Source organism: Theropithecus gelada, chromosome 17, assembly GCF_003255815.1.
Source record: "Theropithecus gelada isolate Dixy chromosome 17, Tgel_1.0, whole genome shotgun sequence".
NCBI lineage: Eukaryota > Metazoa > Chordata > Mammalia > Primates > Cercopithecidae > Theropithecus > Theropithecus gelada.
This window is the reverse complement of record NC_037685.1, coordinates 39,316,504-39,333,904: the sequence shown is the minus strand read 5'-3', so window position 1 is coordinate 39,333,904 and position 17,401 is coordinate 39,316,504. Positions and strand designations below refer to the sequence as shown.

Here is a 17,401-nt window from a genome sequence, read left to right as displayed (position 1 = left end):
AATAACAGTAAAAAGTCCTGTTTTACTGTGACTATAATAGTAGTGTGGACGATGCTACAAAAACCAACTAAATAGTAGGAAAAACCAACCAGAAAAAATGTGAAAAGAGCTAACAAAAATCTGTTGCCTTTTCTGCAAGCATTTACTTGTTAATACCTAGAATATGGCCTGCGGGACAACCAAGCCTAGTAGTTAAAAGCTCAGGCGTTGGCCTGGCACGACGGCTCATGCCTGTAATCCCAGCACTTTGGGAGGCAGAGGTGGGCGGATCACCTGAGGTCAGGAATTCAAGACCGGCCTGGCCAATATGGTGAAACCCTGTCTCTACTAAGAAAACAAAAAAATTAGCCAGGCATGGTGGCGCATGCCTGTAACCCCAGCTACTCAGGAGGCACAGGCTGCAGTGAGGCAAGACAGCGACAGTATACTCCAGTATGGGCGACTAAGCAAGACTTCGTCTCAAAAAAAAAAAGAGCACAGGCGCTATGCCAGAAGGCTTGGGCTCCAATACTGCTTCTGTGACTATGACTGAGTTACTAGAGTGCCTCTCTGGTATTTGGTTTCCTCATCTGTAAAATGGACATAGTAACAGTATCTATCTCATAGATAGATACTATGACATAGACATACTATACATAGACATAATAACAATATCTATCTCATAGATAGTTATTAAGAAGATGAAATTAGTCAAGGCTGAAACACATCAAAACAATACCTGGCCCACAGCAGGTACTCAATTAAGGTTAGTAATTGTGAGAAAATGGGCAGCCTGCCACCCCAAACTACCATGTTGGTACCTTCCCTGCCTGGCCTTAGTTGTTATATCCTGTGTCATTACTCATCTTCTGAACCTAGATAAGAAAGAACTAATCCTGGCACTCCAATACTGGAAAAAACATGTACTTCCTCTCTTATAACGCACTGGATCAGACGATCTACCAACTCAGTATTGCTGGTGAACAGGGAAAAACACAGGGAAGCGCAGAAAACACCACAACAAAGACAGGCAAACTCCAATCATTCTTCCCAGATGCTAAACACCCATACATTTTTATAGTGGTATTAGTGTCAACACCGACCGCCATTCACGATTCAGACATCTTTCTCACTTGCTACGGCCTACTTACCGACCCTTAATTTTCTACTCTGTGGATGAGAATCCTGCTACCCACTCATATGAAAACCCCTTAGGAGTTTACTTTCCTCAGCTGGTTCTAGAAGGGAATCAGTGACTGTTTATTTAAAAAAAAAAAAAAAAAAATCATTTGTTTCAAGACACTATAGGTAAGAGCTATAGCTGTACCCTAAAAGCTGTCCTCAAACTATTCTGCATTCATATATAAAGTAAAGCAGAAACTTTTTAACAATCCTGGGCTCAGGAATGGCTTTCTGGCTTCCACATAATCCAGTTAACTCAAAGCGAGGCAGAAAATTCTTTCTGTTTTAATATACTTTCAAATCTTTCAGCCAGGCACAGTGGCTCATGCCTGCAATTCCAGCACTTTGGGAGGCCGTCGGGGGCGGATCACTTGAGGCCAGGAGTTCCAGACCAGCCTGGGCAACATGGCAAAACCCTGTCTCTACTAAAAACACAAAAATTAGACAGATGTTGTGTCCCACACCTGTAAACCCAGCTACTTGAGAGGCTGAGGCACAAGAATCACCTGAAACCAGAAGGTGGTGGTTTTCAGTGAGCCAAGATCGCACCACTGCACTCCAGCCTGGGTGACTGACACTCTCCATCACAAAGAAAAAAAAGCTTTCTAAAATTTAGTACACTTTTCTATCATTGTAAAAACAGCATAGTAAAAACAATTGAGTCTTTTTTTCCAAAATATAAAGCCTTTGAGACTTCATGAGGAAAATAAATTATTCTTGGTTTAGCAGGGACAAATACACTAATGTTTAATGTTACACTTTCTAACTGCTAAGACACAGCTTGTCTCCAATTTTTGGTTTTTGTTTTGAGGGTCTTTTTTAAATGAGTTCCTTCACACTAGCTTTTTTAGTTATTTGCCTCCTTCTGCTAAAGCAAGAGTACAGTTTTTAAAATCTGGCTAATTAGGTGATAAAAAAATTACTATTTTAAATCTACACTGCCTAATTTACAAAAGTCATTCAAATACATGACCATACTCTGTTCCGTGGTGTAAATGGGTATTACTATTTCCTCTCTTTTTTTTTTTTTTTTTTTTCAGATGGAGTCTCGCTCTGTCACCCAGGCTGGAGACAAGTGGCACGATCTCAGCTCACTGCAAGCTCCGCCTCCTAGGTTCAAGCCATTCTCCCTCCTGCCTCAGCCTTCCGAGTAGCTGGGACTACAAGCGCCCGCCACCACGCCCGGCTGTTTTTTTGTATTTTTAGTAGAGATGGGGTTTCACTGTGTTAGCCAGGATGGTCTCGATCTCCTGACCCCGTAATCCGCCCACCTCGGCCTCCCAAAGTGCTGGGATTACAGGCGTGAGCCACTGCGCCCGGTCTATTTCCTCTTAACGAACAATTAGAACTACAAGACATTAAATGAATTTCTTCCGAAACTGGTGTGCTGATAGGTATTACAACCAAACGCAGTAAAATAATTATCAATGATCCCTCCCTCCGCTTCATACCTGACGTTGAACAGATCACATAATCCCATGGATTCCATTTACACCGTCTTCCTCAACACCATCTACTTTGTTGCATACAATACTTTATTTTAGGGGTCTGCCGTTTCTATCCTGGATTAGAAGAGGATCCTAATTTGTCTACCAACTTCAAGTTTTGCTCTGCTCCAATCTATTTTCCACACAACAAACCAAAATGAGTTTTCTAATGCCACATTTCTGTCATGTTAACTCTTCTGCATGAAATTATTCAGAGGTTCCCAAAACCACAAGAAATAAGTTGCATCACATTAAAGCCCACACATATCTGGATCCTAACTTTCTCTCTAGCTCCCTTTCTAACGGCTGCCCCTCATACCACAAATCTGCAGTTTTCCAGAGTTCTCACTGTCTCTCACCTCCAGGCTTTTGCAATAAGATGTTTTCACTGACATTAGAGCTGTGTCCATCATCAATCTCACTCTTCAGCTAACTCACTACTACTCAGATTTCAGGTTTTACTTAGCTGTCATTTCCATTGGAAAATCTGCAATGATACCCCAAAACTAGGTTACATGCCCATCCTACATGGGTCCCTGCACCTCGAGCTTAGCATTATCAAAACGTAGTCAATTGCCTGAATACTTGCAGTCCTCCCGAAGAAGGCTTTAAGCTCTTTGAAATCAGGATCTGTGGCATGTTATTCATTGCCTTAAAAAAAAAAAAAAAGAGCTGGGATCCCAATTCCTGTCTCCAGTATCTTTATGTGCATGCCTTTCACTCTGCTCTCAAGTTCCTGAGATCAAGGTAATGAAATGTTGCATAAAACGAAATTTGTTAAAGGGAAATACTTGAAACCAAATGATTACTTCAGAATTACATTTTAAAACATTAATTTCTCTCTAAGGAAAAGGATGATTCAAGGACAGATTAATAAGCCATAAAGAAAACAGCTGCAGAAGACCACTGAAGTACTGCACACAGTGCTTTAAAGGAGTATGGGTAAACTGTCTCCATGTAACATCCTAAATGTTCAAATAAGAAAGGAACAGAGGTTTGAAGGAGAAATGTAACAAACTAAAATTGCATCATAACTGGTGGAAACTACTTGGGCAAAAAAAGTAGACTATAGTCACCAAGGAAAATAATTTAGTCTTAAAAATACTGTAGACTAATTTTAAAAACACTAAACATTTTTTAAAAGATAGAATTACCTATAATTGGCATATGCACTCTGCCAACGAAAAACTGTTGCTAACACAGTTGCTAAAAACACAAGATATTCCAAAATTCGGTACTATTAATTTCCATCAGCAAACTTCTATCTGCATAGATATCCTCAAAAGTAATCTTATACTCAATGACTCTAAAGTAGTAAATGTGAACAGTGTAGCTCCAAGTGAATGTGGAGTCACTATACCAGAAACCTAAACTAATAGCCAAATTTAAAAGAAAAATATGTACAGCCTTTTGTATCAGAAATAAAAACAAACTAAAAATAAAATTAGTATTAAAAATTATTTCCGGTCGGGCATGGCGGCTCACACCTCTAATCCCAGCACTTTGGGAGGCTGAGGAGGGCGGATCACCCAAGCCCAGGAGTTCAAGACCAGCCTGGCCAACATGGCAAAACCTCATCTCTACTAAAAATACAAAAATTACTAAAAAATTACTAATTACTAAAAATACAAAAATTAGCCGGGTATGGTAGCACATGTCCGTAATCCCAGCTACTCCGGAGATGGAGGCACAAGAATCACTTGAACCCAGGGGGGCGGGGATGGAGTGAGCCGAGACTGTGCCACTGTACTCCAGCCTGGGCAACAGAGTGACAATCTGTCTCAAAAAAATTATTTCCACCAGGCGCAGTGGCTCACACCTGGACACCTACAATCCTAGCACTCTGGGGGCCGAGGCAGGTGGATCACTTGAGGTCAGGAGGTTGAAACCAGCCTGGCCAACATGGTGAAACCCATCTCTGAAATGAAATGAAATGAAAAATCAGCTGGACATGGTGGTGCATGCCTGTAATCCCAGTTACTCGGGAGGCTGAGGCAGGAGAATTGCTTGAAGCCGGCACGCAGAAGTTGCAGTGAGCTGAGATCGCACCACTGCACTCCAGGGAGAGACTCCGTCTCAAAAAAAAAATATTTCCCAGAGTAACAAAAGAACATTCCTTTAAAATTATTTTTAAATGCTTATCTGAAAACTATAACCTGCAGGTTCAGGTGTGGCGTCACAAATTCAGAAACAATCATTAGTGCAGACAATGAGAATCAATCATTATTTGAGAGTGTAATAGGATGTTACAAATCATGTAATGCATACAAGGAAAAAAACTGAGAAGATGAGATTTCTTTTCTCCTTTCTACCTTTCCATATTTTCCAAATTTACTAGAACAGAGGCTGCAAATTCAGATGCAGCCTCCTAAGAAGATAACCAAAATAACCTGTTGAACAAGCAAAACCACGTGTATTACCCACAGAGACACGTTCCAGGCCCACTAAAAGCCATAGTTCAAGATCCTAGACTTGGCATCTGCATGCTTCTCTGAGGCCCACTGAGCGACCCCCTTGGGGGTCTCCCCAACCACAATGGTGAGATGAGTCTCACACTGGGTAGAGCTCCAATTTCCTTTTCAAGAACTGTAGGAATAAAGACCCGCTGAATTTCTGATCACATTTGAAAACGTTTAATATTGGAAGAAACCTCCCATACTACTAACATAATGTCCTCAACATTTTTTGTTCTAAGTCCGTAAGTCAAAGTTCACCTGAAAGAAGACAGGCATAGGTTTCATAAGCCCATCTTCATGTTGACTCTAGAAGCCAGTGAGTTCAGAAGGTTTCATCAGATCACCATCCCAATAGAACACAATTTACCTGGGAACCTTGAGTATTTTCCTCCGTCTTGACTTGCTTTGTCCATGGAAGTCTGGGCCTAGGAGATAGAGTCTTTCCAAATCTTAAACCAACAAGGCACTGTCAGGTTTGCAGTTAGAGATGGCCAACGATTAGGTTGTGAACCCAATTCATGAGGTGCACAAACAACATATTCAATATGCCATTAGGAGACTCCCATGAGTTTGGCTCAGACTAAGTCTGTGGTCTCTCAGAGTCAGACTCCTGCTCTTTAAATGCATTAAATATGTAATGCAAATTCACTGTCTTCTCTTTCTAAGGGGCATCATTTCACCAAGGATAGTTACAAAGTGGGGAACAGGGAGAGGGAAATAGGAAGACCTATTAGAAAGGGGAAACGAGAAATATCCTGAGAGTGACTTCAGACCCTAAATGCACAGAAAGCTAGTGGGGTTTAGAAAAACTGAATGACTGGGTGCTGTGGCACACGCCTGTAATCCCAACACTTTGGGAGGCCACGGCAGGTGGATCACTTGAGGTCAGGAGTTCAAGACCTGGCCAACATGGTGAAACACAGTCTCTACTAGAAATACAAAAAAAAAAAAGTAGCCGGGCATGGTGGTGCACACCTGTGGTCCCAGCTACTTGGGAGGCTGGGGCAGGAGAACCACTTCAACCCAGGAAGTAGAGGTTGCAGTGAGCCAAGACTGCACCACTGCACTCCAGCCTGGGTAACAGAAAGAGACTCCGTCTCAAAAAAAAAAAAAAAAGAAAAAAGAAAAAAAAGAAACTGTAGATATTGGACAAGGTCTTTTGAAGGCTATCACCAAAGTCTTTCCTGTGAAAACAGGTAACTCTAATCCAGTTGTGCTGGCAGAGGAAGGATAAGCCCCTCGGAGACTTCCAGGGTGGGTTCTTACTACCTTCAGTTAGCATTCAGGAGTAAGCCCTGAAGTAATTGTGACCCCAGCTCCTTCCTCACTTCTTGTGAGCAGCCTTAGGCCAAAAACAGAAAATGTTATAAACAAGCAAAAATTGGCTGGGAAGGCACCACAGTCAAACAACATAACTCCATATTACACATTTCAAAAGAGCCTGAAAACAAAGGCAGTATAAGACCCAGAATAAGATGACACCCTTGAAGATAAAACTAGATGCTCCCACTCCAAAAATTAAACACCAGTCTTTTGATAAAGACACCTGAGACATTGTAAGAAGAAATTACAATGGAAAAATAATTGTTGTTTTATTCAAGAGAATAGGGAAAAAAATGATAGTAGGCAACGTTCTAACAGCAAATCAAGCACCCATTTCTCCTTTTACTCTTCAACTCACAAGAAGAATTTTCACTATTAGTGGAGAAACAAGTAAAAAATTTATTGATATGGGTGGCACAATATTTACCTTAATTCCTGCCATTGTTCCACAAGCTCTCCCTCGGAATCAACAAACTACTCGGTTGATAGATATCGATAATAACTGTCGCACTTCCCACGTCCCAGCACACAACGGTCACCTTTGGACCTTTAGCCAAGAAACATTCCCTTCCTATGAGATACTACATCCATTAATTTCATAAGGAAAAATCTCCTATGTAAACAGAATTTCCGTATCAAATGCTCTCCTGATGGTCTCGTCCTTGAACCCTTGAGGACTCCACCATTCATCATCAAGCCAGAAATAATTTGGACAGTGACGCATTATTGTGAATAAATCAAGTACAAATTGAAGATACAAAAAAGGCAAGATTCCTTGTCAAAAAAATATATAATTATACTGGTAGAAATATTCAGGCTGAGTAGATCAAGGTTCATAATGACACATCCAAACCCCTACCCAAATTCACACAAATGTATAAAACAAAAAGGTAAAGAGGAAAAGACCTCATAAGGAAATAATAATCATAATTTCATCATACCCTGCTCAGGGGTTTGCGAGGCTGCAATCGGAGTGAACCAGGCTGCATTGTCACTGGAGTCTCAAATGGGGAGAAATTTGCTGCCAAGCTCATTCAGGTAGTTGGCAGAATTATGTCCTTGTAGCTGCGTGAGGAAGGACTCCAGCCTTTTGCTGGCTCTTGGGTAGAGATTGCCCTTACATAGATCCTTAGAATCTGCCCACCATCCACTGCCAAGCAGGCTTCCTCAATATGGCTGCTTACTTTATCAAGCCAGCAAAACGAATCTTGTTCTCTAGTCTGTTAAGATCAAGTATTATATAATGAAACATAATCACAGGAGTGACACCCAACCACTTTGCCACATAATGTGATTGAATGCAGTGACATCCCATCACTTTTGCCATATAATGCAACCTAATTAAGGGAGTAACATGACATCACCTTTGCTATATTCTATTAATTAGAGAAGCAATTCACAGGTTCTACTCAAATTGAAGAGGAGTGGATTATACAAGAGGAAGGGAGTAGATAAAGGTTTGGATGCCTGACAGTTCCTCAAAAAGATAAACATAGAATTACCACATGACCCAGGAATTCCACTCCTGGGTACATACCCCAAATAACTTAAAAACAGACATATGGCTGGGCGCAGTGGCACACACCTGTAATCCCAGCACTTTGGGAGGCCAAGGTGGGTGGATAACCTGAGGTCAGGAGTTTGAGACCAGCCTGACTAACATGGTGAAACCCTGTCTCTACTAAATACAAAAAAAAAATTAGCCAGACATAGACATGGTGGTGGGTGCCTCTGATTCCAGCTACTTGGGAGGCTGAGGCAGGAGAATCACTTGAACTTGGCAGAGGTTGCAGTGAGTCAAGATCACGCCACTACACTCCAGCCTGGGCAACAAGAGTGAAACTCCATCTCAAAACAAACAAACAAATATATAAGCATATACTTGCATACAAATGTTTGCAGCAATACTAATTGTAATGGTGAAAATGCAACCCAAATGTCTTTCAACCAATGAATGGAATTTTCTTTTTTTTTTTTTTTTTTTTTTTTTTGAGACAGAGTCTTATTCTGTTGCCCAGGCTGGAGTGCAGTGGCGCCATCTCAGCTGACTGCAACCTCTGCCCCCAGGGTTCTAGCGATTCTCCTGCCTTAGCCTCCCAAGTAGCTGAGATTACAGGCGCCTGCCACCATGCAAGGCTAATTTTTTTGTATTTTTAGTAGAGACGGGGTTTCGCCATATTCGCCAGGCTGGTCTCGAACTCCTGACCTCAGGTGGATTTTTTTAAAGTGGTATACTCATACAATAGAATATTACTCAGCCACAAAAAAAGAAAAAAAACCTGATACATGCTATAACATGGATACTATATTTATATTTTGCTTGGTTGAGTCCAATGTTAAGTCTATCTAAAGTCCTTATTTTCACATATTTGCAGTTAAAGAATTTCCTTTTTTTTTTTTTTTGAGACAGAGTCTCACTCTGTCACCCAGGCTGGAGTGCAGTGGCATGATCTTGGCTCACTGCAACCTCCACCTCCTGGAGTCAAGCGATTCTCCTACTCAGCCTCCCAAGTGGCTGGGATTACAGGCGCGCACTACCATGCCTGGCTAATTTTTGTGTTTTTAGTAGAGACGGGGTTTCATCATGCTGGCCAGGCTGGTCTTGAACTCCTGACCTCATGATCCACCCGCCTCAGCCTCCCAAAGTGCTGGGATTAAAGGCATAAGCCACTGTGCCCAGTCTTGTATTTAATTTTTAAAATAGACTCAAATTCTCTTGTGAAATTCTTTTCTTTTCTTTTTTTTTTTTTTTTTTTTGAGACAGACTTCCACTCTTCTTGCCCAGGCTGGAGTGCAATGGTGTGATCTTGGCTCACTGCAACCTCTACCTCCCAGGTTCAAGCGATTCTCAGGCCTCAGCCTCCCAAGTAGCTGGGATTACAGGCACCTGCCACAACACTCGAATAATTTTTGTATTTTCAGTAGAGACAGGGTTTTGCCATGTTGACCAGGCTGATCTCGAACTCCTGACCTCAGGTGACCTGCCCACCTCGGCCTCCCAAAGTGCTGGGATTACAGGCGTGAGCCACCGCGCCTGGATGAAATTCTTTATATACTTATCTATTTTCTCCATATTTTCCTCGGATTTCTTTAACATATAAATCATAGTTATCTCAGCCAATTCCAGTATCTAAAGCATATGTGGATCTGTTTCTATTGTCTTTTATTTTTTTCTCTTGGTTTTTGGTTTCTTTTGGTATTTAATAAATGTGACTAATCAATATGTACTAAATGGCAGACAATGTGTATTAAATAGGTATTATGTATAAAATGTACCTCCTAGAATATTATTTATTCAACAAATACTTAGTGAGCACTGACTAAGCACTGACAATATGCTAGGCACCATGCGCATGTGATACAGTAATAAAGAGAGCAGTATCCCTGCCATCAGAAGTTTGCACTCCAGTGTAGGAAGGAGGCATTTACCTAATACTAAAATGGCCTTTAAGGCCCTAAAAATCTAAGCTCCCTACTATACCATTATCTTTTTTTTCCTTATCTCTAAATTCTCTCTCTCTTGATGATTCCAATCACATGCTTCCTTGGTGTTTATTCAGTATCAGGTACACTTCAATCTCAACCAACAATCTTGCACTTGTTATTCTTTCTGCCTAATATGCTTTGCTCTTCTCCAGGATAGCAACAAGACGTGTCCTGCCACTTCCTTAGATGGTCTGCTAAACATGCACTTGGCCCTCTATATCCTTGGGTTCTGTATCCACAGATTAAACCAACCACAGATGGAAAATACTCAGGGGAAAAAAAAAAAAAAAAAGAAAGGAAGAAAGGAAAGAAGGAAGGAAGGAAGGAAAGAAGGAAAAATAAAACTACTGCAAATTTTAAAACACAGTGGGACAACTATTTACATAGCATTTACATTGTATTAGGTATTATAAGTAATCTAGAGATGATTTAGAGTATACGGAAGGGCTACGCGCAGTGGCTCACATCTGTAATCCCAGCACTTCGGGAGGCCAAGGAGAAGGACTGCTTGAGCCCAGGAGTTTGAGACCAGTCTGGGCAACACAGTGAAACCCCCGTCTCTACAAAAGATAAAAAGTAGGCAGGTGTGGTGGCACACATCTATAGTCCCACCTATTCAAGTAGCTGACGTGGGAGGGAGGAGCACTTGAGCCCAGGAGGTTGAGGTTGCAGTGAGCCGTGACTGTGCCACCGCACTCTAGCCTGGGTGACAGAACAAGACCGTGTCTCAAATAATAATAATAATAATAATAATAATAAAAAGAAAAGGTGGCAATTAATGCTATGAAAAAAAGTAAGATTGCCCAGGGCAAGTTAGCACAATAAAAAGAGGAAATGTCCTACTCAGGACCCAGAATAAAAACCCCCATTTAAGGAACAAAGATAGGAAGAACAATCAGGAGGAATCTAAGAAGGGGCATTTAAACAAGCCAAAAAACACAAAAACTAGAACTGAGTAATGTGCCAGAAGTGAGTATCCCAGAGGGAAGTATGGACTGACCAAGAGACTCAAATGCTGCTCAGAGATTGATACAAGATCAGAATTCAAGCTTATATACTGGATTTAACAAAGGGAAGAGGTTGCTGGTAGCTTTGCAAGAGAAATTCAGTAGGAATGAGGAAAGAAGCTAGACAGCAAATTTAAAGATAAAGTGAAAGATACAGAAATGAAAGTGAGGAAGGGCAATTCTAAGAGCTTTGGCACTGAAAGGGAAGAGAGAAAGAAGGTGGCAACTAGCTGTAGAGTGAGAGGGGTGATGGTGCTTTATGAATGGAAGAAATGCTTGTTTCTCTCCCACTAAACTGTGAGCACTATGATGCGCAGATCACGTGTGTCTCATCACCACATCCTTCCCACACAACTGAGTGAACAATACATTTGTTCACTGAGCATTTTTTTTTTTTTTTTTTTTTGAGACAGAGTCTCGCTCTGTCGCCCAGGCTGGAGTGCAGTGGCCGGATCTCAGCTCACTGCAAGCTCCGCCTCCCGGGTTTACGCCATTCTCCTGCCTCAGCCTCCCGAGTAGCTGGGACTACAGGCGCCTGCCACCTCGCTCAGCTAAGTTTTTGTATTTTTAGTAGAGATGGGGTTTCACCGTGTTAGCCAGGATGGTCTCGATCTCCTGACCTCGTGATCCGCCCATCTCGGCCTCCCAAAGTGGTGGGATTACAGGCTTGAGCCACCACGCCCGGCCCACTGAGCATTTTTAATAGCAATGATAACAGAAAGGAGCTAAAAGATGAGGAGAATTTTAAGACACAGAAGAGAGAAAAGATAATCAGTAAAACCATAGCCTGTGAAGCCTATAAAGAATACATTTGGAAAATAGGAGCTAAAAGATGAGGAGAATTTTAAGACACAGAAGAGAGAAAAGATAATCAGTAAAACCATAGCCTGTGAAGCCTATAAAGAATACATTTGGAAAATAGGAGGAGAAACTGGCTTTCCAGAGGACGTGGAACACCTCCTCCTTGTAACAAGGGGGAAGAGGCAACATGGATAAACGTAGATAAAAGTAAATACAGGTAAATATAGGCAAGAAGCTGAGGATATTTATTAACCAGGGGCCAAGTTTTCTAATTGTCCTCTAATGCATGAAATGATCTTGCACAATGAAGAACAACCCAACACAGAATGCCAAAAGTAACAACAAGAAATGCTGAAATGAAGAGTTCCTGCAGGCTAACTCAGATCACAAGGTTAAAACTCTATATGAGGACTCTCTTCTAACTAGAAAAAAATATAATAATTTTTCATGGGAAAAGGGGAAATTGCATACTTCAATTTCTGCATTTCTCCCTCAGAAGCCTTCAGTTGCAGAAGGCTCTTGCTAAATGTTTGCAATATACAGTTACCTATAGCTATACCACTTTCACCAGAAACATGATTCTAACTTACATATTATACACATGGAGAGAAGCTCAAGATAAAGATATATAGAGAAACTCATAATATTTAACACATGAAACACATACTACTATTAAATGCAATCTAGAGATCTGACAATACAATTTTTAATCACCAAGCTTTTTCCTATGAAAGTCTGAGTCACTGCTGACTCACTGAATACAATGCTCAAACGGTTTCTCACTCAAACTTATGCTATTTAAAATAATACAAGTTGGCCAGGCGCAATAGCTCACACCTGTAATCCCAATACTTCAGAAGGCCAAGGTGGGAGAATCACTTCAGCCCGGGAGTTTGAGACCAGCCTGGGCAACACAGTGAGACCCTCATCTCTACAAAATAAAAATAATTAGTCAGGTGTGGTGGTGTGTGCCTGTAGTCCTAGCCACTTGGGAGGCTAAAGAAGGAGGGATTCTTGAGTCATAGCGAGAGGATCATTTGAGCCTAGGAGTTTAAGATTACAGTGAGCTATGACTGCACCACTGTACTCCAGCCTAGGCAATACAGTGAGACCCCCATCTCTAAAAATAATAAAATAATCCAGTTAAAAACACTGATTTTTGGCCAGATGCGGTGGCTCATGCCTGTAATCCCAGCACCCGGGAGGACGAGGCAGGCAGATCACCTGGTGTCAGGAGTTCAAGAACAGCCTGGCCAACATGGTAAAACCCTGTCTCTACTAAAAATACAAAAATTAGCTGGGCATGGTGGCAGGTGCCTGCAATCCCAGCTACTCCGGAGGTTGAAGCAGGAGAATCACTTGAACCCTGGAGGTGGAGGTTGCAGTGAACCGAGATTGCATCATTGCACTCCAGCCTAGGTGACAAGAGCAAGACTCCACCTTAAATAAATAAATAAATAAATAAATAAATAAATAAATAAATAAATGTAAAAACACTGATTTTTTAAACATACATACATGTATGTATGTGTGTGTATATATATGTGTGTGTGTGTATAAATATATCCCAAAAAAGCAATAGTTACATTTTATCTTATACTTTTGACAAAATGCTTAAAGACATATACAATAAAAGTTAAAACAGCTTCTCACCTTGACTACTCCATCAAAGCCAGGGATTGTATTAACCTCTGCTTTCTTAGCTAATAATTTACTTTCAATCTTGTCACCCATGGCTTGAATGGCATGTGTGTCAGGTCCAATGAAAATGACACCTTCTGCTGCCTGTGGAGAAAAACAAGTCAAAATTTATAACAAGAACATTACAGAGCATGATGTGGAGTCACAATTTATAAAAAGAAAAGCCCATATGTGTATTTTCTAACTATTTTTCTTGCAGAAACAATAGTTTTTGAGCCAACACATTAAAATACTATATTGCATATAGTACATGTGTGGATAGATGCATGCAACAAAGTCAAATGAAAACAACGGACAGCACTGAATAACTCCTGCTGGGTATAAACAGTGCACCTCCGAAAAGCCACTCTATGACACTGTATTTGTATATAACGTCCTACGCCACCTAATCTAGCCAGTAAGGTCACCCCTAAACACCTTATAAATCTCTATGTTTTCAACAGCCTGCAGCATAGTGCCTAGTATAACACAAATATCCATATTTACTGAATACCAATTCTGCGCCAGGCTCTGAGCTAAACATAGGAGATAACATGGATGAAGATAACAGGATATCAAACAATTTCCAGGAAACGTGAACAGATCACTGACACCTCAGAGAAATAGATAAAAAAAAGTACAACATGTTTACATCCTTGTGACTACAAAAGATGAGTCAAGAATCCAGCGGGAATTTAACTGGGTAGAGTTCCAGTTTCAATCAAAACCACTCTGCACACACCACACTGAGTACCTTGACAATGGATCTACCTCTCTGTTCATGCCACTCTAATAAAAAAAAATGCTAATGACTTAAATAGATCTAGAGACAGAACAAAATATGATGCCATTAGCTCCACCACAGGGCATGGTCTAGAAAAGTAATGGGGGTGTTTGCTGAGATAAAGGATGAAGTCATTTCATAAAGAACTGAAGGTAAATATAAAATGGGAAAAACCAGACCTATATGCAGGCCTTCCTCGAGGAAGGCACCTAACTGCTGATTGCCCTACGACCTTTGTCAGAGTTGGTATAAACAATAAGTCGCATATTTATATATCACTTTTACGTCACATGTTCATTCCATGTTAGCATTGCTACCTGCAAAGAATCCTGACTTGGGAAAAAAGGTTCATTCTCCTGGTGACCAGGGCAGCTGAGTAGCCTGGTGCTTGGAGTGCTCTCCTGGCCATCGTGACCAGGAGGATTAACCCCACCCTGAGCAGCAAGTGGAAGTTGAACAAGGAATAAACACAAGGAATATACAAGGAGATAAATATTTAGGAGGTGAGATGATGACTCCAACTTTGCACACGCTGAGCTGAGGTGCCTCACAATAGTCAAGTACTCATGTTAAGGAGGCAGATAGAGACGTATAGAAGTGATCAGACAAGTCCAGGCTGAAATACAGATTTTATCTTTTTTGAGACAGAGTCTCACTCTGTCTCAGGCTGGAGTGCAATGGCACAATCTTGGCTCACTGCAACCTCCATCTCCGGGGTTCAAGCGATTCTCCTGCCTCAGCCTCCCAAGTAGCTGGGACTACAGGCACGCGCCACCACGTCCAGCTAATTTTTATACTTTTAGTAGAGACGGGGTTTTACCATATTGGCCAGGATGATCTCAACCTCTTGACCTCATGATCTGCCCACCTCGGCCTTCCAAAGTGCTGGGATTATAGGCATGAGCCACTGCGCCCAGCCAAACTACAGATTTTTAAAGACATCAAATACAGGAGGGAATTAAAAGTTGTGAATGGCAGTCCAGGTGCGGTGGCTCACACCTGTAATCCCAACACTTTGGGAGGCTGAGGACGGATCACGAGGTCAGGAGATCGAGACCATCCTGACCAACATGGTGAAACCCCATCTCTACTAAAAATACAAAAAATTAGCTGGGTGTAGTGGCACACACCCGTAATCCCAGTTACTGGGGAGGCTGAGGCAGGAGAATTGCTTGAACCCGGGAGTCAGAAGTTGCTGTGGGCCGAGATGGAGCCACTGCACTCCAGCCTGGGGACAGAGCGAGACTCTATCTCAAAAAATATATGTAAAAATAAAAGTTGTGAATGAAATTATTCAGAGAAAATGAGTAGTAAAGCCAATGCCTTTAAATTCAAGAGGTATGCTTCTCTCCTACCCAAAAGCAAAACAAAAGAAAAGGGAATTTTTAGACCCTGAGTCTAAGGTAGCCATTTCTTTGAGTGACAATGTGGATAATATCTGACTTTTAAGTTTGATTAAATAATTAAATAATGTACAGGAGGAAAACTATTATTTTCCTTCTACCTTTCTAAGTTTATGGCTGGGGCACCTATTACAAAAGATAGATTAACCAAAAAAAAAAGTATACACATTTACTTAATATAAGTTGTACGTGACACAGGAGTCTGCATAAGGAAATGAAAATCCAAAGAAACAGTTAAACTTGAGTGTTTTTATATAAGGCTGATGAAGACTAGAGAGCTAAGGAGAAATGATAGCACAGAGCACAAGAGGTAAGTGTCATAAACTGGGGAAAATGACTCAGATTCCTCTGCATCCTCTTCTCTTTGGGAATGAGGATGCTCCTAACCCTGTCTCTACTAAAAATACAAAAATCAGCTGGGCAGGGTGGTGTGTGCCTGTAATCCCAGCTACTCTGGAGGTTGAGGCAGGAGAATCGCTTGAACCTGGGAAGTGGACATTGCAGTGAGCCAAGACTGCACCACTGCACTCCAGCCTGGGCAACAGAGTGAGACTCTTTCTCCAGAAAAAAAAAAAAAAAAGAGGACACTAGAATAATAAGATAGCTAGGTCCACAGGACTCTAAAATAGTATTATAGGAACCCAAATGCCTAAAATTTGCTGGTGTTACAAGTGGCAGGATGCTGGATAAGAAACCCCTTCAGCCATAAGAGGTGCTTATAAAGTATCTCTCTATCAAATGTTTTTGTATTTGGTTTTAGTAGAACCTTATTTTCATGGAAAAAAAAAAATCTTATGCAAATCCCCAAAAATGTAAAGCACGTAGGAAGTAGCGCTGCTCTGTATGGGGAGATAATAGTGGTAAGCCTACACCTCTATCAACTCTATGTCTCCAGGTGGATACATGAATCATTTCGGACCAGGACAATAATCATATTCATTTCTCTTTATCCAAAACCTGAAACCCGCTGAACACTAAGTAAAGGCAAGAGGAAACAATCATGCTTCAACCATCAGTTGTCTTTCCGTACTCTCATTTTACTTGCAAAGATGGAAAATTTTATTATAATGCTGCTTTAAAAACGACTATGCCAGGTAGATGTAATCAAGCAATCAGAGTACCCACACAAAGAATTGAAGAAATAACATAAATGAGAACATCCAAAATACATTATGATTATACAGTAAAACTTCTGATTAACAGGAGCCCAACGACCTGGAACACTGATTAACCAGATTTTTCTTGTGCATTCTAATTTGAGGAAAATTACTCACCCAAAAATGCAAAATTATCAAAAAAAAAAAAGCTTACATCAAGTATTTAGTGACTATTTTTTGTCCCACCCAATACAAAAGAAAAATAGCCAGTAGTATGCTGGATAACTACAAATGTTTCAATGACTTAACTTTCTTTTTATCAATGTGTTTTTGGAAGTGCTCCCTAGGTCGGCCTTTAAAAGTAATTAAAGCAAAGTGAGAGAGCAACATTAGAGGCTCTTGGCTCCCATAAATCTGTGACCAAAAAGGATGAGGTCAGGATAAGAGAATATGGCAACTGCAGTGTGATGCAGCATGTTTCAAACGCTTTCAGTTCTTGACCAGGCAGTGGTGTGATGTAGAATAAAAAGCCAGATTATATCCACTAGTAACCTTCGATACTCTTCTGTTAACCTGGTATTTTTTGTTATCCATCTAATTATCAGCTTCCCTTAATCACTGCAAGTTTTCTGTTATGCAATAGTAACTAAATTTGTTTCCAAAAATATGCTTTTCAAGGTCCTTTTAAATTTACCTTGCATGATGCATATAATATC

The 17,401-nt window shown here is 40.9% G+C and overlaps 1 protein-coding gene across 12 annotated transcripts in view; it reads right to left on the bottom strand.

Moving 5' to 3' along the window:
* The window catches only part of PCCA (propionyl-CoA carboxylase subunit alpha), a 436,358-nt gene that overhangs the window by 302,107 nt on the left and 116,850 nt on the right, over positions 1-17,401 (bottom strand). For all 12 annotated transcript variants that reach the window (XM_025364068.1, XM_025364063.1, XM_025364064.1 and 9 more), the window contains one exon: positions 13,375-13,506. In XM_025364068.1, the coding sequence (XP_025219853.1) occupies positions 13,375-13,506 (132 nt within the window). The remainder of the gene's footprint in view (positions 1-13,374; positions 13,507-17,401) is intronic.